The 21756-nt window shown below is 34.2% G+C and overlaps 3 protein-coding genes across 3 annotated transcripts in view; all 3 read right to left on the bottom strand.

The window, feature by feature from the left end:
- Positions 1–314: 314 nt before the first annotated feature.
- Positions 315–2946, bottom strand: mRpL30 (mitochondrial ribosomal protein L30). Its single transcript, XM_080163452.1, has 4 exons — positions 2831–2946; positions 2296–2374; positions 1260–1419; positions 315–454 (listed from the first exon to the last, which is right to left on the bottom strand). Exons 1-4 carry the CDS (start codon positions 2856–2858, stop codon positions 377–379), a joined length of 345 nt encoding a protein of 114 aa, XP_080019578.1. The 5' UTR covers positions 2859–2946; the 3' UTR covers positions 315–376.
- An 8934-nt stretch (positions 2947–11880) lies between these two features.
- LOC145321821 (uncharacterized) lies at positions 11881–15366 on the bottom strand. The gene is made up of 6 exons (XM_080163450.1): positions 15233–15366; positions 14732–14808; positions 13169–13247; positions 12867–12907; positions 12408–12486; positions 11881–12061 (listed from the first exon to the last, which is right to left on the bottom strand). The coding sequence occupies exons 1-6, from the start codon at positions 15280–15282 to the stop codon at positions 11899–11901; spliced, it is 489 nt and encodes a 162-aa protein (XP_080019576.1). The 5' UTR covers positions 15283–15366; the 3' UTR covers positions 11881–11898.
- LOC145321820 (tRNA pseudouridine(38/39) synthase) overlaps positions 15290–21756 on the bottom strand; it is a 9021-nt gene continuing 2554 nt past the window's right edge. The window contains exons 4-15 of the mRNA XM_080163449.1: positions 21642–21691; positions 21206–21307; positions 20803–20872; positions 20330–20424; positions 19910–19978; positions 19312–19369; positions 17905–18025; positions 17524–17625; positions 17136–17239; positions 16267–16380; positions 15880–15924; positions 15290–15513 (exon numbers count right to left, since the gene is read on the bottom strand). Of these exons, the coding sequence (XP_080019575.1) occupies positions 15418–15513; positions 15880–15924; positions 16267–16380; positions 17136–17239; positions 17524–17625; positions 17905–18025; positions 19312–19369; positions 19910–19978; positions 20330–20424; positions 20803–20872; positions 21206–21307; positions 21642–21691 (1026 nt within the window). The 3' untranslated portion in view covers positions 15290–15417. The remainder of the gene's footprint in view (positions 15514–15879; positions 15925–16266; positions 16381–17135; positions 17240–17523; positions 17626–17904; positions 18026–19311; positions 19370–19909; positions 19979–20329; positions 20425–20802; positions 20873–21205; positions 21308–21641; positions 21692–21756) is intronic.

The raw sequence follows: 21756 nt of genomic DNA, 5'->3' as shown, positions 1-21756 counted from the left end.
TGAATTAGTGTCCAAATCAAACAAAATAACAGCAGCTTTAAATCAAACAGACTCATTTGAATAACGTAGACGCGCCTCAGACCATTATAATTTAAACTCATATAGGATTCTTTCATACCCGAATTTGCTATAATGGCTGTCTGTTACAAAGACAAGGTTTCGTGAATTTTCTAACTATTATTGTTTGTTTGCGCAACTTGAATGATTTCATACGCCCGGCGTTTAAAGTTAAACTTATTATGATTAAAGAATGAGCGAGCGTCACACGCTGACTAGGATGACTTGTAGAGTAGTTTCGCTACTCAAAAAAAATATTTCTATCTAATGTAATTTTTATTTTGACAGTAATTACTATTTAGGTAAACAGACTTTTTATTTATTTTTGTGACCATTTGGTCCGCTGGTTCTTAACGTATTGTGAATCTGCTTTAGAATTATCTCTCCATCTTGTATCCTAAAAATAAACAAAATTATTCAGTTGCGCATAACAACTATAAAATATTAGGGTTGGCAATCCGTCAATTTTTTTGACCGGATTCGGATTCTTAACAAGAATCAGTCCACAAAATGGCGGATTCCCGCGGGTTCCGGATTCTTATTTTTGGATGATTCCGGATTCGGATTCCGGATTCAAGCAATATTTCAATAGGCTTTTATTAAAAATTTAAAATTTAAGTGCTACATATGTCCTAAAAATTAATGTTCTTGGTGGTCTCTATAATTCACTTCCGATAATCGAACCAGATTTAAAAAGATAGTATTTATAATGATGATAATCTTTGCCTACAAAAAGGGGGAGTTGAAAAAAACAACTCAAGACGCTAATTTTAGCCTACCTATTAAGAATCCGAATCCGCTATTAAAAAACGGATTCCGGATTCGGATTGCCAACCCTAAAATATATACTCCTTCGCATTATTGATTTCTAAAAACCTTTATAATTTTAACCCATAGAATATAACTAGTTGATTTCTATAACCTTTGTCAGGATGTCCTACCAGACCACGGGTTAATGAGTTGTGCCTGTATATATGTCAAGACATTCCCTTGATTCTTACTTTTAATATCACGGGACTAACATAGTTCAAGTTGTGTTATTTTCCTCTTTAAAACAACCATCGGCCATGTTAGGGAAGGTTTCGTGATTATTGCGAAAGTATTTAATTTGTTAAATTCTATAGAGAGACTTGAAATCGGTTTCTTCCAACTAAACGCGCGTAGTGCACTAACCACAACACTAGAGGGAAACCCTTGCTTACCTTATGATAATGGTTATCCCCTAGGACACTGTTGTACGGAGCCTTCCAATGTCTCCGACCCTCCTCCGAGATCTCCTTCCGCGAAAGCTTCATCCAGTCCGCGTGTTTGGTCATCTCCTCCAGGTCAACCTTCAGCGAGGGGTGCACTATAAATTCCCCACTAAAATATGGAAAGGGGTGTATAATACAACCATTAGCGAGGGGTGTAATATGAATTCCCCACTAAAAATGGAGAGGGGTATATTATAGGCATAGGTTGCGTAATTTATTTTCGATTTAATTTCGTTGTTTGTAGTATAAGCTGGGAGGGTAATGCATTTGCTGTTCTAATTGTTTGTTACATCTAAAGTAGTGATTTGTAGCAGTGCAGTGGCGTGAACAGTGATTCATCAGTGAAAACTTGTTAAAGTGAATTAGGGGAAGACAGCTCTACCCAATTTGAAATGGACGTACGGACTTACTGGTAACGATTATAGAGTTACTTCGCTTTCTACATCGTACCTAACTGCTATAGGAATCACCATGCAAAGTTTGAAATCGAAAGGACAATTCTAACTTGTTTAAAATAACGAAAAGAGCTAACCGTTACGGACGGACCGACCCTAATTATAGAAAAGCTTCGCTTTTAAAAAGCAAGGGAGGAAGGAACATTGAGCTGTTTATTACAATAGTCCCCAAAGTCTAATTCTAACTTTTTCTTATTTGTTTGCTTAGCAACGTTGGGGATTTTAATTGATATTAGATTTAGTTCAGTGTCTACACGTTTCAACCACTAATTGTAATCTACAGAAGGGGTAATTATGTGAATCATCATTGGGGCTGTATATAAATTTATAGGCCATTGTCTTAACATTTTATTATCCCTGCAAAAAGCACTAAATACGATTATTAAAATAATTAATATTTATTAATATTAACTCATATTCTTGTTTGTTAAAATTAATCACGGACAAAAAAGTTAGCAAACACAAACAGTCTCATATGTAATGACATGACCTAGATTTATAGTAGCTGCGGCATTACCGAAAAAACTTACTTTGATTTGAGCTTGTAACCATGTTTGTCTGGATTAAAATCATCGGGAATACCATTAGGAAATGTTACTGGCGTTATCTAATTATTTACTTAAATAAATTTAAAGTGATTACAATTACAAAGAGCAAAAAATTTCTATAATTTAGGATTAGTCAATTTAATGAAATGGATGACATAATCGATAAACTAAATTTTAGCCTGATAATCTCATCCAATATATTAAAACTTTATATGAAGATTCCTGTGACAGCAAGGTAAAATCTTAGAAGCGTAGCTACTCAGTCATTGTCAGAGGATCTGTACGTCTGCATGAACAATATATTATCATTTTTTAACGAACTTAGACATTCACTTTGTTCATCAAAAACTAGAAAAGGGGATTCCTATGACGATGATTTCAGAATAGCAATTCAAAACTCGTACTAAACGGTAAGTACTCAAGAGTAATTGCATTTTGACAATTTTAAAATAAAACATTTATTTACTACTGTATGATTTGCTCAGCTGTTTTTAAAGTTATTTAAGTATTTATTCCTCAATGAGATGTTTAATCTTGAATAGCATACTGGATACTGATGGAATATTTGGTAGAAATACAAGTTTGGATTCCTTCTCCCATTTTCCTAGTCCTGTTTAGAATGAAGTTTTAGCTAGAAAAATATATTCTAATAGAAAAGAATTCACGAGGTCACTGAGCTATACCAACAACTGAAAAACTAGTCGTAATTTGAGCTGTTTAATGGGGGGCTATCCAGTATTTATTTACTTAAACTTTTCCATCCCCTGAAATTGCCAAACATTTTTTGTTCGAATTAATTCAGTTGTTGGTTAGAGTTGTCCCTTAGCAGATTTAGTGTATATACTCTTTAAGGGATCAAATACAGCCTACATACCAGATGAATTTGAGAAGGGGACATTTCAAGAACTTTTTTACCCAGGGAGGTGAGAAAGGTCTAAAAATAGGGAGTGTCAAAACTTTCCACTAATAATTTGTCTTTCCTTGCCACATACGTTGAAAAAGTTACCTAAGACAATAGCGCAGCTATGGAAGCACCCTTAACAGTACACATAATGACATTTCACACACTCTAAAAAATAAGAACAAATTAAGTAATATTTTTAACCCCAGACTATATTCATAATCTGCAAATAAAAAGACATTTCTTTAAACTCTTATTTACAAAAATAATAGATAGACAATAAATAAATATTTGGTATCGGTGCTTGGTATAGTTTCTTCACAGGGAAGGCTCCTACTGGTTATGGTGTAACTCTTCCTACGCACCTCACTTTGGAATGATTCTTCCTTGGTATCGTTAGTCCTATAAAAAGACATAACATAAAAAACTTAGCACTAATATAAAACATCTTTTTATTTTGTTTTTGTGAACGCTTTCATTTGCCCAACTGAGAGTTACAGTTTACGCTTGCTAGCTTTCATAAGCTTCTTTTCATCCTTGGATAGCTGATATTCACATGCTTTCAGTACAGTGTTGTACAGCTTATTCACCCTTTGTACTTCAGCTTTCTCTTTCTCGTACTTGTCCTTCTCTTTCTCGTACTTGTCTTGCACTTCCTGTAGCTTGTCCAACAATTGCTCACACTCCTCCTGTTTGTTGGTAGCTAGATCCTTCCAGTATCGGGTAGCTGCTTTTTCCTTGATAATGCTTTCATCTTTCTTGACCCTTTCTTTCTTCAGTGCTTTGATTTTCTCGTCAGCTACGGTTAACATCCTTTCACTCTCTTTTATCTTGTCTCTTGCCAGCTCTAACAATTTGGTGGTCTTGTCATCATCACTATTCTCACTCTCAATAGAATCTTTTCTTTCTTTTACCTTCTCCTCGGATTTCTCGTTCTCCTTTACAACAAATTTCATCCCTGTGATGGTTTCTTTTGCACTTGACTTTCTCCAGATTGGCACCGGTTTAGCCTCCTGCTTGAAAATAGGGTCATCATCGCTATCTTCCTCCATCTCTTCGGCATCCTCAAATACAGATTCATCATCACTGGCTTCAACAACTTCAATCTCTCTTATTCCTTCCTCCACTTGATCAATGAGATAATCTTCTCCATCGACATTTGCTTCATCATCCTTATTCCAGACTGGTTTCCTGTCAGATCTGTTCATCAAAAACTTCAGAGATTCAAGAATTCCTTCCCTACAGCCAATGTTCCAGAGATTTCCATGTTGTCTGAACACATGCCATCTTCTCCATCCTGGCATTCTCTGATTCGAATACTGCAGTCTTCTTGTTCTCCTTTCTCCTCCAGTTGATCTTGGTCTGCCCCTGCTTTCTTCAATGAGTTGATACATGTATTCATCATCATAGTATCCAACAGTTTGATCTAGCGGTGGTGGCACCACTTTCTTAGTGGTTCTCCCTCTTCCTTTGTAAGCATTTGAACCAAAAACCGTATCAAAAACTTTGTTTACTGTCCTCACCACGTGTTCTTGACCTTCGTAACTGAGATATTTTCCCAGCCCTATCCCCATCTGATGGTCTGCCCACATACCTGGCCTTGTCCTCAATGATGGATCAGTTTTTGACTTCTGGCTCATGACACTGCGATGTAGATTGACACGCGGAATATGCATGTCTTCATTGATTCTGTGCGCCTCTAAATTGAAAATACCAATTGCTCCCCATACTCTCTCTTCTGCTGGAGGAAACCAACAGGTTGAAAATGCTATCTTGTTGAGAGATTGCTTCGCAGCTACGTCCCTAATATCCCTCATGTGCTGGATCAAAATTTGAACATCAACATGCCCAATAAATTTCTGGAACACCTGCACAATTATGTGCTTTTCTACAGTCTGGTCAGTTACCGCGTCTTTGATCACCTGGACGGCGGTAGCCAGGTCATAATTGGCCAGACTAAGCCAACGCCTTCCCAGCCATTCTTCATCCCACAGTTCTTCAAGAACTTTGAAGCTCGAAATCATGAGATCTAGCACTTTGTGATTAAACTTGGAGTTCACAGGCGGCATGTTTTACTTTCGATTTTTATTCTGAAAATGAAATATTTCCATTTGGTATATGTGGTTTAAAAATTAAAAATACTTGTTATCTTTAGGCAATCAAAATAAATAACAGGAAACATTCTCCACCGGCCTACTTTTAAAAAAAATTTTTAGCGATGTTGTTTCTTATAAAAAAAACCAATTTTTGGTATGTTTAAAAATAACTTTATAAAATGCGTTTAAAGAATATTTCTTGGTATGTTTAAAGAAATGTAAAGACAATCTTAGTTTTTAAAAGAAAAACATGATATTTTTGGTATCCTTGTAAACAAATTGTTATAAAAAAAATTAGTTTTGGTATGTATTAAAGTAGATAAAACTTAAAAAAAAATATTTTTGGTATATATTGAAGTAGATAAAACTTTGATTATTACTGCAGGAATACTTTTTCGGACTATTGTGGCTAATAAAAGCTATATTTTTCACTTCGTTTATGCTTCATATTCATATTGACGAAAATATGTAAAAATCATGAATAAATTGTCTGCACATTGTACGAATACTTTTAAAACTATTATGACTAATGGAAACTATGTTTTTCACTTCGTTGAAAATTCATTTTCATAAAGAAAATGTGTAAAAATTATAAAGAAATTGTCTGCACATTGTACGCAATATGTCCTTTCTTGAATTCACCCGGCTATATGCGCCATCTTGGAATTTTCTAGAAACGATGTTGCCAAATCATCGGTGATCACCATGCCTTGCTAATTCACAGCGCGACTGTTTTTGATTTTGAACTAACTATTTATTCCCTTGTTCGTTTTTCAGCGTATTTTTTTTTTTTTTTTTTTTTGTTGTTTTGGATTTATTGATAGTTTTGTTTCTGTATTTTCTCAATTTTGTTGATTTTTTTCTTTTCTTTTATATTTTTGTGTTATTTTTGTGCTTTTTGGTGGATTTTTGTTTCTTATAGACTAAATATGTACAATTTTTGGTATTATTTGCAATTTTTCATTGCTCTTTTGGTATTTTTGCTATTTATTTGGCATTTATGATTGAATTCATCAATTCTCTTGGAATTCTTCCATTCTCTAGCACATCCATAATTGGTATCTTGTTGACTGATCGTTTTGTGAGTATGTCAGCGAGCATGCTCTTGCCAGCAACCCAAATGACCTGCGCTAGTCTGCCATCCTCTACCATATCTTTGATCATGGCTATGTCAGCCCTTAGCATCCTTTCTCCAACTTCTGACTCTGAGTAAACTGCTTTCCTGGCGGACTCATTATCTGTTATGGCCTTCACTGGCATGTCAGCTTCACCATTTGTCATTTCTTTGATCATAGTTTTTATTGCAAGAGCTGCATCTATACCTGAGTACAGACTCAATGTTTCTGCTCCTAAAGTGCTGTGCACTTTCCTTTTAATCTTCCCACTTCTCCATTCTATGGGAGCACATTTGCTGGTTCTCGTATTGACTATGAGCACAAAGTATCCTCCACAGCTATCGGTATTGTTGTTTAGGTTCCTAAATGCCGCATCAGTGAATACCCATACTTCACAATCCTTGTAATCTCCTATATCAGATGTCTTGACTTCAACATTCAACTTCTTGAGTCTTGCTGCTACATTTTTGGCTTGTATTAGATCTGCTACCAGCCCTCCTTTGAATTTAGTAGACAGTTCAATTGTTTCAAAGCTAAGATCTGGTCTTGTTGATCTCTGTGCCCAGTTGACTATTCCTGTCAGTTGACGTAATAACGTTAACTCTTGTTGATCCATCTCTCTCTTTCTGTCCTTAAGTTGTTTCAGATCAACGCTTGGTATTTGTACATTCTGAGTATATTTCTCCTGATCTACAACAATGCAGTCATTTTCTTGCCTTATCCTGAAACCTGTGTAAAGAAAGTTTCTGGACTCTGACTTTCCTACCTTGAATATTGATAGAATTTGTGGCATGATGGTGTTGTTAAAGAACTGATCTCCTGCATGCAAAAAATCATCAACATGCAAAGCTATAAATCCGATTAACTTGTTATCCTTTATGAAGAAGAATACTCCCTTGTCACAGAAAGACTTTTTGAATCCCATTGCTTTCAGTTTGTTCAGTACTTTGAAGTACCACTGTCTACTGGCATCCTTTAGCCCATATAGACACTTATTCAATTTCATAAGTTTTCCAGGCATATTTGCTTCTTTTGGCGGTTTTATGTAAACATCTCTATCAAGTTGATTACCTTGCAAGAAAGCCGATGTTATGTCTGTTGTTGATATATCCCAACCGTATTTACATGCTAAAGCAAGCAGTAATCTTACTGAGTGTTTTTGCACTGTGGGGCTATCTGTTGGGAAATCACCTTCTTCTTGGAATCCTCTTGCTGTCCACCTTGCTCTAACTTCATCTCCTTTTTCAGTGAGCACCCACGTAGTTGTAATTCTATCTTGTCCATTGTCTTCGACAATATCATATGTGTCAAAAGCTTTAAGCTTGTCCAGTTCTACTAGTTTTGCTGCTAAACATGCTGGGGAGTCTCTCAATTCTCTTGGTATCAGTACCGCAAGTACTTCTTCAGTGACTAGTAGTGCAATGCTCTCTTCTTCATCTTCATATCGTATCTTATTGTTGTCGGTTTTCTTGATAGATATTGTTTTGCCATAATCTAACTTGATTGTTAAGAGTATTTCATCTTCATCATTTCTGTCGTTATCATATTTCACTTCTCTTCTAGACATTTCATCATGGAATACTTGTCCATTGTCAAGTTGGATGTTATACCATCCTGCATGCTTACCTCCAACCTTGCCTCCATGACCCAGTACTATGCCCTTTTCCCATTTACCATTCTCTAGGATTTCTATTCGATCATTTTTCTTCAGGACCATGGCTGCATTTGCAATTGTTCCATCTTGATTGAACTCTGGTTCTGGTTTTTGATAAGCTTTCTTTCGTTTGATTCCACTCTGTCTTTGATTGTTTTCTATTGTGTTTGTGTTTTGTGTGTCTCCACTATTGTTCTGTTGATTTGTCTCTATATCATTTAACATTTCTTCCATGTTATCATCAACGTTGTTATTTTCTTCACCTTCTTGCGTATCCTCGTCCATCCTTAGAGAATCTATGTCTGGTTGTGGATCTCTTTCAGTATCTATCTCGATGGTTTCTTTTTCTGGTTGATTTCTTGTCTGCCTCCTGGTCTTGATATCTGATGTCTCACTTTTCTTGCTGTTGCCATCATGTTTTTCTTCCTCCTTTTCTCTCTCTCTGATGTCATTTGCTAAACCATCTCCAGCTTTTGTTATCCTGTTAGCACTCACTCTGTAATATGCTGAGCCCATTCTTATAAATATTACCTTGCTATCTTGGAATATGACCTTAGCTGGACCTCTCCATGTGTCTTCACCTTCTTTCTTAAAGTAGACTATGTCCCCTTTCTCGTATAACTGATCTGCTACTCTAATCTTTGCTCTAAGCGCTCTTCTCAATCTGTCACAGCGTTCATTTTTGGTATATGCTACCCTTGCTGCATGCATAGCTTCTAGTGTCTCCAACAATGATTTGCTTTTTGTTGGTTCTTCTAGAGCTGCTGGGGGATCCTCAAGTATGTTGGGAAGTCTAGATTGTCTCCCAAAGACCAGTTGATGCGGTGAGAATCCTCGTACATTTGACATTGCATTAACTGCTGTCACCGCCCATGCTAGTGCTACCTCTAGACTCATATTAGGGAAATCTCTTTTGACTATTACTACAACTGAGTCTGTGGTTCCATGGTTTTTCTCTATCGTCCCATTCTGATAGGGGGAGTTGGCCCCTGTAGTCAGATGGATGATATCAAAAGCTGCTAACATCTCTCTCATTTTGTCATTACAAAACTCTGTGCCATTGTCAGTGATAATCTTGTTTACTTTTCCAAATATTGGGAACCATTTGGTTGTTAGTGCTTTTACAATTGTCTCAGGTTCTTTGTTATTGATCACTGTGGCTACTTGGTATCTTGTGAAAGTGTCTATCATGTAAAGTATGTAAATACCTTTGTTTTTGTCCCATACTTTGAGATCTAGACCTAATACTTCTCCAAAATCACTTGATATAGGTGGAGCTACTGCTGGCCTGTCTGGTGTTCTTCGTCTCAATATACAGCCTTCACACTTGTCCATGATTTTATCAATTATTGGTGCAAAATCATCTTTCCACTTTCCAGCCTCTTTAAGAATTGTCATAAACTGTTTCTTGTTACGATGTGCAAACTGCAGATGCAATTTGTTCAATGCTTTATACAGCGCTTTATCATCATCACTTTCTAGTTCTGCAATGTGAATTTGATCATTTCCTTCAGCCTCACTTATCAAATCAATTGTGTAATGTCCTGCTGTAGTGGTGTTTAGTGGTAGAGGCTTTCCATTTATAGTTCCCTTATCGTTCTTCATGTCTAACGCTATGCCAAGCCGTTTCATTTCTCCTTTTGAAATCAGTAGAGGGATGTCTGAGCTGATTATGTCTACTTCTATTAGATTTTCTTCTCCTGCAATCCTTACTGGTAGTTTGTACTTTGTGGTTGCTTTCAATTTACCTTGGTTGCCAAAGATGAACTGTCTTTTGCTTTCCATTGGTCCAATCGTTTTGTCTTTCAGCTCTTTTGGTAATGTTTCTAGGTATATTTTTACCCATTTTTCACCTGCTACATTCGCTGTGCAACAGGTGTCTAAAGCACCCTTGTTCAATGTTTCAGCTGTAAATGCACTCAAATCATCTTGATTTTCAGCACAGTAAATTGAACAGAATACTCCTTCTCCCTCTCCATCTTGACTGGATTCGGTTTCTGTATCGGATACATCACTTGTCACTTCTAGTAAAACTTTCTCTTGTTGTTTTGTTTCATGATTCATAACATATACTGTTTGGTATTTTTTATTCTGTCTATTCTCCATAGCATCTGGACATTCTGCTAGAAAATGTGTAATCGCTTTACAGCCCTTGCATTTCAATGGTTTTCCATTCGGTCCCAATGGATTCTCCCTTTTCTTCATGAAAATTTGTTTACTCGTTTGATTTCCGGTTGTGCTGTGCGTATTCTGCGTATTTTGTGTATTCTTGTACTTTTTCTTATTTTGGTATCGGTTTTGACCTTTTTGGTATTGTTTGTTATGCTTTGGTGGCTTCCAGCCTTTCGCTATGTACGCTTCATCTAATTTCTGAATGTCGTCTTCGGTTTTGGAATTTGTTAATAATACATCTTTATTGGTATTATTATTCTCTAATTTTGAGAAAATTTCACGCATTTTCTGCTTTACGGTTTGATATCTTTTGTTATCGCCTTCTGTAACGTTCGCTACGGTTCGAATCATCATAAATTCTGTACTGGATAAATCCGCCGTAATCATTAAGTCCATTGCTAAAACCTTGTCATTTGGATTGTTTATGCCTAGTTGTTTGGCTTTTTGTAGCATTTTATCATATTCAATGACGTACTCATGAACTGTTTGCCCTGGTTTTCGGCGTATTGTTTTGATATCGCTATACGTTTGATATAGTTGTTCGTCCGTATCTATATAAATTCGCCCCTTTAGAAATTTGAGCACTTCTTCAACCCCTTTTTCATTGTTTGTTAAAGTGCTTAATTTTACTTCTTTATATAGATCTTCTCTTAATGACGCCCCGAAACGCTTCGAAGAGACAGGAATATCACACGCCAAGACATATCCCTGTTTAGATTTTGGTATATCTGTTATATCCGACCATGCGCGGACTGCGTCTAACCAACATTCGAAATCTTGAAAATCCTCTATATAAGGAAGTGGTATCGAATTACGCCCCACATTTTTCTCTCTTTCACCTCTTTCATCTGTCATTTTTATATCTGGGGTTTTATTTTTGATATCGTTAAGACCGCTATCTGTTTTGATATCGTTGTTAAGACCGCTATCTTCAATATTACTTTTACTTACAAGACCGCTATCTTTATTGTTTTTCTTATTATCGAGACCGCTATCTCTCTCTTCCTTATCCATATACTTTTCCTCACTCTAACCTTGGTATGTTTTAGCGTTTTTGGTATATTTAACGTTTTTAACTACCGTTATTGAGATCTTAACTGAGATCCAAACGTCGCTGGAAGTATAATGAGATGTGATTCTATGTCCTGCAATGTGTGCTTAAGGGAGGGTAGATCGTTACAGAAGATCTGCTGCCATTGAAAAAGTTACCTAAGACAATAGCGCAGCTATGGAAGCACCCTTAACAGTACACATAATGACATTTCACACACTCTAAAAAATAAGAACAAATTAAGTAATATTTTTAACCCCAGACTATATTCATAATCTGCAAATAAAAAGACATTTCTTTAAACTCTTATTTACAAAAATAATAGATAGACAATAAATAAATATTTGGTATCGGTGCTTGGTATAGTTTCTTCACAGGGAAGGCTCCTACTGGTTATGGTGTAACTCTTCCTACGCACCTCACTTTGGAATGATTCTTCCTTGGTATCGTTAGTCCTATAAAAAGACATAACATAAAAAACTTAGCATACGTTTTACAATTTTTCGGTTTATATTAATGACTACAACACAACCCTATAGGTACATAAAGAACACTACAGTCAACACAAAGAAACTTTTATTTATTTATCAATTCAGCTAAAAACTCATTCCTATTTGATCGCAGAAATCTTTGTTAAACCAGGGCTCTCCATTTAATGTTTTAACCCTCTTGACCATGAGGACAGGAGAGGGGTTAATGGTGGGTATTTGCTCCCCCGCGTGGGGGTAGTACTTCACGCCACCGTCACCATCATTTATACTGAAAATGTAATAAACAAAATTATAACTTTACAAAAGAAAAAGCTTTTAATGATATAAAGTCGGCTAAACGATTATTTCATGTTTACAAATAATGATTCTTAAATGATTAGATCATTTTTTTTGTACTATGATAGGTTACATTGGCTAAAGATACAAAAAATATTTTTTCTTCTTCTTAATTTCTAATGCGTACGATGACTTTTTTATGTCTATCATGTACTGTTGCCAAGATTCATTATTTGTCAAATATAAGATTTTGTACCAATGTTTTAATTCATAGTTTCATTTCATCATATGGGCATTAGACAAAAATAAAGATAAATATGTTTCTTGAAAAAACTTACTTTTCTCCCATATATTTGACAATGTATTGTGTGGCTCTTTTTCTCTCCGGCGTAGTTGGATCCATTACCAAGGGTTCCTACCCGCGCATATACAGGTTCATATTATGCATGCTCATTGCTCTGTCCAAATTAATAATAGATGAGAAACTAAAATTCTTTACATTAAAATTATGAAATCAAAAAGTAGCTTATGATATAGTTCATAAAATATTAAGACTTGAAAATCATACTCTTGTTATTTTGAAAAAAGTATTTTCACAAAATCAGTGATAGCATGATGAAGGAGCGTTTGTGATCTTACATTAAGTGCCTGTTGATAACCATTACTCCATCATTTTTGAGAAAATATTAGGGAGGGGTGGGGTAAGGGGGAGCAAAGTTTTTTGGTCCTATGCCTAACACATTTTGGGTTACCCTAGTAAATGGAACTATCCCGTTGCATAATATGAAATTATTCCTGAATTCCGTAGCCAAGTTTCCAACTTTTGTCTTCTGGGTTTCTAAACAAGAAATAAAATTACAGCAAAAATGTTGTTTATCTACCTACCTAACGTTATTTTTAAATGGTAAAATTATTAGGTATTTGATTTTACAATTAAATACAAAACAGATCCCAGAGGCGCGCTCCATCATAAAAATCTATTTGTCCGTCCGTTAATGCATAGAATCAAATCATATAAACATAAATTTGGATTTTGTGAATTGGTGCTAAGGGTGGGTAAGTTTCAAACAATTTCCAAGAAAACAATCAAAATGTATACCTGGCGTGTTTAAGTAAATCTTTTGTTTCGTCACTTATGTCTTGTTTGTTGCTCGCTCCCTTTAAGAAATAATTTCTACCTAAAATAAAACAAAATCATAAATATCATGAAGTATCTAAAAGTAGGGTAGCTACAATATTTCAATGGGAGATTTCTGTACGTTCTACGTACGACGATCTGTCACAAAGCGTTCATTACGAATTCAGTAATCTTCAAAATCTAACAAAAAGACAATTACCAAGACAACACGCTTATAACAATTGCTATCAATAGCAGAAAGACAAAAATAAAGAGGAGTATGCACGAACGAGAGCAAGTGATTCTAAATATTTTTTGGTGAATATATTAGGGTTATGTTTAATATGGTTCCATTGGAATTCAGCCCACATGGGATTCAACCCACGGAATTCAGCCCAGCGGGATTCAACCCAACGGTATTTAGCCCACACGGGATTCAACCCATGGTATTCAGCCCACACGGGATTCAACCCATGGTATTCAGTCCATACGGGACTCAACCCACGGAATTCAGTCCATACGGTACTCAACCCACGGAATTCAGTCCACACGGGATTCAACCCATTATATATGTAAAATTACCAGTTTGAAAAAAAATATTTTTTTTAAATTTGAGAACAAAATTCTCAAATTAAAAAAAAATATATTTTTGAAAACTGGCAATTTTATATATATAATGGGTTGAATCCCGTTTGGACTGAATTCCATGGGTTGAGTACCGTATGGAGTGAATTCCGTGGGTTAAGTCCCGTATGGACTGAATTCCGTGGGTTGAGTCCCGTATGGACTGAATTCAGTGGGTTGAGTCCCATATGGACTGAATTCCGTGGGTTGAGTCCCATGTGGGCTGAATTCCGTGTGGGCTGAATCCCATTGGTTGAATCCCGTGTGGGCTGAATACCGTTGGGTTGAATCCCGCTGGGCTGAATTCCGTGGGTTGAATCCCGTGTGGACTGAATTCCAATGGAACCGTTTAATATCGTTATATCAATTTAAAAAAATATGTATCACCATGGTTTTAAATGAAAAAAACTTTTTAGTCAATTTTTGGCTATATATAATCAAATGTTTTGTTGAGTTCAAACTGCTGTGACACAAAAGGTTTTTCAATGAAAAGGGTTAATTTAGAAAAAGGGATGGTAACTTGAAATATTGTAAACATTTTTATTAGTGTACTTTCATAATTTACAGCATTTAATAATTTTTTGGTGTGGTATTTTATTTAAACCTTTGAACTCAACAAAACATTTGATGATATTTCATCAAAAAACATTTCAAAGTTTCATTCATATAAAACAATGGCGGAACATAATTTTTTTAGTTGGTATAACTATATCAAACATAACCCTAGTGTATTCACAAAAAAGTATTTAGAATCACTGCTGGAAGGTGCTTGCTTTAGAATCACTTGCTCTCGTTAGTGCTTAGTCCCCTTTTATCATGAAAACTTGAGTCTTATGTATCTGTTAAGATTAAAATGTTATTCGTGTCAATCTATAGTGTAGGGAAATAATTTTGACTTTAGGGAATTAAATTAATTTTTACCTCTTGCCATGCCTCTGTTCTGTCGGTTTGCCTGCTGAATTACTGCCAGCAAACATGGATCAACCCAGGAAGATAGCCTGCAAATTAATATTTAAAGTTACTTTCTTTCTCCAATCGATGTTCGGCAACGTCTAATTCTTACACTTTAAAACGTTAAAATTGTTATATTGATTTGAAACTTAAAGAGGGGATTAAATCAGATTCCGTAGTTTGCGAGATCTTAACGGGCAAAACAAAAAATATTACCACTTTATACAATAAGATACGCCAAATGCTGTTACGGGGTTTCTATTTACCGTAAAAGAGCTCTTAAACACCTTTTTAGGGAAATTCAAGTTAGTTATTGTGGTAGCTAATGTTTCTTTAATAGGGGGGGATCAACAAACCACTTTCTGTAATAGCATTCACCTTATATTAAAGGACAGTTCCGATCTAAGATATACAGACATAAGACACTTGTAGTAGAGTAGCTGTGCTACTATAAATATAACTTTATTTCACCTGGCAGCTTCCAAGTAACATGCTGTTCGACTTCGCACAATATTAAACATTTTTAGGTCTGAAAAATAAAAAAAAATACTATGTAAAGTTATCACAGACAATATCGGAGATACTTGGATAGGACAATGGAGATGAATCTAACTTCCCTCTATTTTTCATCAATTTAGTACCCAAAGAAATATAACTTATGATTCTAAATCAATTTTTCTTCGTTTAGCCACAGTAAGAATTTTATCATCTAGGCTGGGACACTTCTGCATCTTCAGTAAGGGCGTGTACACCTAAAAAACAAGAATAGTTAATAATCGCATCGTATTATGAACAGCTTTCCGCGGATATAAAAATGTCCAATTTTAAGATGCCGAGAGCACTGGCTAACAAGACTGGTTTATATATTATGACCGTACATTTTTATATTCGTAGAAAACTGGATATAATACGATACAATATATGATTTTTCAGTATGACTTAGAACCGGTTCTAATACAGTGGATATTAAATGGTTTCGAAGTCATACTGGAAAATTGTTTACCATAGAGCAGCACAAGGTAAATACATTTTAAAATAGAAAACTTATATTTGTCTGTTGAAAAAAAGCAACAAAAATACAATGTTCTTTTCTTGTAATTAAAAATGAAAAAACATACCTTGTCCTTTCTTGCCTGAGAAATATGTTCGACCTGTGAACATATCTAAAAACGAATGATCTTATATACAAAGTAATTATGCTTTTGGATGTTTGTTATAGCATAATTCTCAATAACTGCTGGATAGACAAACTAAGTTCTAGAACCTAGGGGCAAAGCCACTAAATACCACAGCGAATTTATCTAATAAAAAGATTCAATGAGTTCTGCTAATCATGGAGCCTTTATATTGGTCGTTAGATGATTTACAGTATTGTAAAAAAATAAAATAATCAAAAACCTGTTCAAAATCATACCTATAGACTATTAGCCAGATTAAGGTATCTTATGAGAGAACTTGAATATAATTTCCAAGATTATTTTTAGTAAAATATGATTTATATTGACCTGTTCTTGGGAATGAGGTTCAAGATCTTCTAAACAGCTTCGAATCATCTGAGTTTTAACAGAATGTTCAGACCACAATTTCTGTAAAGTCTTTAAAACGTATGCCATGGAAACCTAAAAATAATGGGTATTAAAGTTAAAAATAAGAATTGACTTTGTCTCATAAAAGTAATCATTACTCATAGAAAAATAAACAAGGATGACAACATCCATAAAAGCGAAGCTCTGAAATGGTAGGACAAACGAACATTAAAACTTATAGTGTCAGAACTGAATGATTATAGTGTCAGAACTGAATGATCAGAATATAAATGTATAAAATCGAAACAAATTGTAAGTAAATTTGTTGAAAAACTGCTTGATACGGGATAATGTAAATGGACATATTTACATTTTTAGGACTTGATTATAGAGATGCTTCGCTTATAATATTGTACTTTGTTGTCCCAGGAATCAGTATGCCAAAAATCAGATCAATTGGATAATTAGATCACATAAAAATTTATTTATAAAAAGTGAAAAATCAACATGTTTAAAATGGACGTACGGACATTTTGGTAACGATTATAAAGTTGCTACGCTTTCTAATTTGTACCTAACTACTACATGGATCACCATGCAAAGTTTGAAATCGATGGGACAATTCTAACATGCCTAAATTACTGAAAAAGCTATCCGTCTCGGACGGACGGACCGACCCTAATTATAGAAAAAGCTTTGCTTTTAAAAATTTTATGAATTGCAAGGGTGGTATTTACATGTGAAATCAATTTTACAGAAATATTAAAAAAGACTTTTTAGAGTAATATATTTTCAATTGTAAATTTTCTCCTTTTTGTGTGCTTTTCATAGAAGCAATGTTTGTGTACCTGATCATATTCCCAATTAATGTCATCAAAATTACAATGAAATAAATTGAGAGGTAGATAATCCGCCATTGAATAAGCTGGCCGACACGGATTCGCATCCACATCTACAAAAGGTATAAAGTCAAACGATTTACTAAAGTCGTATTTCAGTAAAGAAAATAAAAATTAAAAATATTCAGAATGAATAGGTAATAGTATATGTAGGTATACTTAAAGATATTTCTAATAATAAATTATAAAATGATTATGTATTAGTTTAAAATTAACGTTTTATATTCGAAAACACGATTTAGAGTAGCTTCACAAATAAATGCGTGCGTGTGTGTTTTTCCATAATTTCTTAGCGTCTGACCTAACAAAATATGGATATAAACAAAAAAATAATTACCTAATAGTTGTGTAATTACTTCGGGTTCTTCTTTCCCCTCTCCAATAAGAAATAAAACCGCCATTATACATCTTATTTGGTGCCATAAATATGCTTTACCAACTAAAAAATAATTTTGTGGATTAATTTCAAGACGTACCTTTATTCGCTAACAGTTTACTTTCATTAACAGGAATTAAACAAATTATCCCCTCATTTAATGTATTTTACTCATTTCTGCTAGGAGGGGAGGGGGAAGAGCGATTAAAAATGTAGCCAAAAAAAGTTCAAAATCAGAATTAATTAAAAATGTAGCCAAATCAGTAATACAGTTTCGAGATCTTACTGGACTCAAATACAAGTATATTCTAAACAGGACTGTACAAATAAAAATAAATATACCTATATTAACCTGGCACATGTCATAAGGACTGTCCTCTCCCTGTTTATCCCTGTGGACACACTGGACTGTAAGGGAGTCTATTCGTCGCATATATTCTACTACTCCATTGCCTACATCCATCTACATTAAAAATTATAACTTTCGATTGCCCATTTAACAAGGGGGGGGAAGTTCTGACACATTTGCGTAAACGGTGATTATTGGCTTTATCTTTGGACTGAGAGGATAGGTTATTAGGGATAAAATCATTCTTATATGATGAATTTCCCCCAGATTTAAGATTTTTTGGATAGGCCTCCAGGTTCCGGAGCTCCAGGCCTCCAGGTGGTCTCTGTACAGGTAAAAATGGAGAAAATTTTTTTTTTTTAAGAGTTAGATGTCAGCTTATGAGACAAAATATGTACGTTTTTTCTTCAAATATGTGAATAACAATCAAAAAGAAGCATATTTTGTTTTATAAGTTAACCTCTAACTCTTTAAAAAAAAAAAATTATTTTTAATTTTACCTGTAAAGAGACCACCTGGAGGCCTGGAGCTCCGGAACCTGGAGGCCTATCCAAAAAATCTTAAATCTGGGGGAAATTCATCATATAAGAATGATTTTATCCCTAATAACCTATCCTCTCAGTCCAAAGATAAAGCCAATAATCACCGTTTACGCAAATGTGTCAGAACTTCCCCCCCCCCCTTAAAACAGTAGTTTGTGACATTAAAGTGGTAGTTTCACGAAATGCATTTGAACTTAATTTAGTGAACCGCATATTTTTTGCTAGTTAATGGGTTAAACAATATTTATATGGCATATATTTGAAAGAATTTCAATTTTCTACCACGTAATTTTTAAAATATCAAGACTTGAAAATCGTCTTTTTAAATTGCATTGCATATATCAATAAATGACGATTTTCAAGCTTTAATATTTTCAAAACTACGTGGTAGAAAATTGAAATTCTTTTTAATATATAAATGTAGTTTAACCAATTAACCAGGAAAAAATATGCGGTTCACTAAATTCAGTTCAAAAGCATTTCGTGAAACTACCCCTTTTGTTTTTTGTTTTCTTTAAATAAAAACACTATTTAAGCTGATCCGGTTAAATTGCCAAAGGTAACTGAAAAGCATTCTCTACAATAGTTAAAATGACTTTTAAACGGCAACTAACACTTGCAGGAAATTTGCCCTTCTCTTGTTAACGTCACGCATCTGCCATAGAAGCTTAATAGTAGGCAGACACTAACCAGACAACGCGCTACAGTTTGTGGAATAAGGGCAGTAAAATAGCCAAAAACCATCCAATTAAGTAGTATCTTAAAAAACAAACAAAAACATAAAATTTCATAACTTTTAAAAGTTGCTTATATAGCAACAGCAAGTGAATAAGAAAAAAATTAAACAACCAAACAAACCTTGCAAAAATTTCTAAAGTCATGAGGACCAATAAGAAGCTTTCCACCCTTTTCCATTCTAAATTAAGATTATATTAGTATAGAAAACCTTATGATATATGTACCAGTGTCAATAGTCTTAACCTACCTGACTACTTTTTAAAGTGACAGTGCTGTAAAAATTGATTGCATACAATTTAATCAAAGAGGACTATCACGAACAAGAGCAAATGATTCTAAGCACCTTCCAGCAGTGATTCTAAATGTTTTTTTGGTGAATATTCTAGGGTTATGTTTGATATCGTTATATCGATTCAAAAAATTTAGTTTCACCATGGTTTTATATAAATATAACTTTGAAATGTTAGACATTTTGTGACTGAAAAAGGGATGGTAACTTATATTACTGTAAATAGTTTTATTGTTGTACTTTCGTTATTTATAGCATTTGATTATCTTTTGGCGTATTATTGTATTTGAACTTTTGAACTCAACAAAACATTTGAAGGTATTTTGTCAAAAAATGCTTAACATTTTAAAGTTTTATTTAGAGAAAACCATAGTGAAACTTATTGTAACGATATTAAACATAACCGTAGTTATGCATAGTCTCATTTACCTTTTTAAATCAAGATTGCCACGGGGAAAGAAATATTTGTAGCTTCTTCCATTACAATCAAATCTTGCACTAAAAAAATTTTTTATGAATATTTCATATTTTTGGAAATATATTTGGCCTTCCGAAAGATCTTACTCAATAAAATTAAAAAAAGTATTTGACGGATTATGGGGAAAGAGAGGAAAAGTTTTTTTTAAAAAAATAGCAGTACATAGTCACGATGCATGATTTTTCAAACAGCTTTTTGTTGGCCCTTAGTAGGTTTTAGGCTTCTTTTGAGGAGCGTAGATTACACTATAAATATGGTGGTGTAGTAAAGTGTAAACACAAGATTTACATTCTTGCATTAAACCTTTCAAGAAAGAAATACAACTCACCACCCTTAAGACGTAGTTGAAAGTAATAAGAACCTATATTAACCTGAATTTTGTGTTGCTCAAGGGTGCCCAAGCCGTTACTTTGATATTATCTGGCAGGTTGCGGTTTAATATATTACAATAGTTCACTTCTTCTTCCTACACAAATAAGTATTAGTTGTTAACAAGTAGCTATTCATTGAAGTAAGTGAGAAGTCATCTAATGAAGATGCTACTCTTCGCTAATCATTAATAATGTCCATCTTTAGATAAACCTGAACTGAACATCATCAAAAATAAAGTAGCTATTCAACTACGAGATAAATTGTCTAGTCATATACAAAGTCAGGATACAAAGATAATCTAAATAATAATGGACGTTAATCTATTTATCTATTTCAAATGTTCATTGTGTTTATAACAAAGATGAAAGATCTTAATTCAAATAATGCTTTCAGAAATCAATATTTTTGTAATGAAAAGGTGAGTAAGTTTTGTCATAATTTAATGATTCTAAAAAGATTTATCAAACTCTACCTTAATATTTTTATTGGTCCCAGTATAACCTTCTGGCTCAAAAATACCTGGCCCTTCTGTTAAATTACTTCTAAAAAATAAACGATTATTATCCTATTATAAAATAGTAGTAAGGCGTGTGTGTGTGTGTAGCCACAGTTTCTTAGTGTTTGGACCTAAGTAAGTAGTAAGGTAATATGAAGCTTAAGATTTCAATAATAACTAATCAATTTTAGAGAGAAGCTTTACGTAGGTCCTGGAACGGTTTTAGTCTATTTTTTGCAATCTTTAAATACAGAATACCTACCTACCTAGTACATTTTTAATGCAATAACATGAAAGTTACAAATGGATAAAATGGTTGCTATCATAATATAAATGCTGCTTATTGTTGTATACAATGAAATTGCAAAAAATTTCTTGCCTGAGATCAATAGATATAACTTGTCCATAAGAACTGACCCCTCTGTCTGTCCGCCCGCATCTGTGATAGTTAGAGGTCTCTCTACTGTCTATCAGTTTGCTTCTAAAACAAGAATAGAATAGAATCTAAATACCGTAGCCAAAATAAGTTTTATGTACATTTTACAGGGATTTGACGCTAATTCGAAACTCTTTTTTCTCACACTTTCATCAGTGCCATTTTTCAAAGGATCTAAAGGGATAAGACAATGGTCGATAAACTGATGTACATCCACAATGTTGAAACACAAAATTACCCCTTCTGTAGATTAAAATTAGTGGTTGATACGTTTGTACATTAAACTCCCTGCATTTTTTAGTATAAGCAATATTATATCCCTTCCTAAAGAAGGGTGACCGTAGTTTAATAAAAAAGTTTATTATCTAATTAATCTTACTTCAATAAAGCAGCAAATAATTCAGATTCAATGGTTTTACCCGCATCCTCCTAAATAATATAAGGTACTATTAACCCAACCTTCAGTTACAATTATATGTATATATATTTTTTCT

This window comes from Acartia tonsa, chromosome 6 (assembly GCF_053477335.1).
Source record: "Acartia tonsa isolate MP-2025a chromosome 6, ASM5347733v1, whole genome shotgun sequence".
Classification (NCBI taxonomy): Eukaryota; Metazoa; Arthropoda; class Copepoda; order Calanoida; family Acartiidae; genus Acartia; species Acartia tonsa.
The sequence above is the reverse complement of the archived record's forward strand: the minus strand, read 5'-3'. Positions and strand labels throughout refer to the sequence as shown.

Bases quoted from the DNA above. Each gene is read 5' to 3' on its own strand.
- mRpL30 (XM_080163452.1), bottom strand. From the start codon at position 2,858: ATGCTATTCAAGATTAAACATCTCATTG. The intron at 1,420-2,295 runs GTAAGTTTTTTC...TCCATATTTTAG, and splicing joins GGTTACAAGCTCAAATCAAA to TGGGGAATTTATAGTGCACC. The intron at 455-1,259 runs GTAAGCAAGGGT...GTTTATTTTTAG, and splicing joins GGGATAACCATTATCATAAG to GATACAAGATGGAGAGATAA.
- LOC145321821 (XM_080163450.1), bottom strand. From the start codon at position 15,282: ATGTTTAATATTGTGCGAAGTCGAACAGCATGTTACTTGGAAGCTGCC. The intron at 13,248-14,731 runs GTAAAAATTAAT...GTTTTATTTTAG, and splicing joins GAACAGAGGCATGGCAAGAG to GTAGAAATTATTTCTTAAAG. The intron at 12,908-13,168 runs GTATACATTTTG...TTTCTTGTTTAG, and splicing joins GATTTACTTAAACACGCCAG to AAACCCAGAAGACAAAAGTT.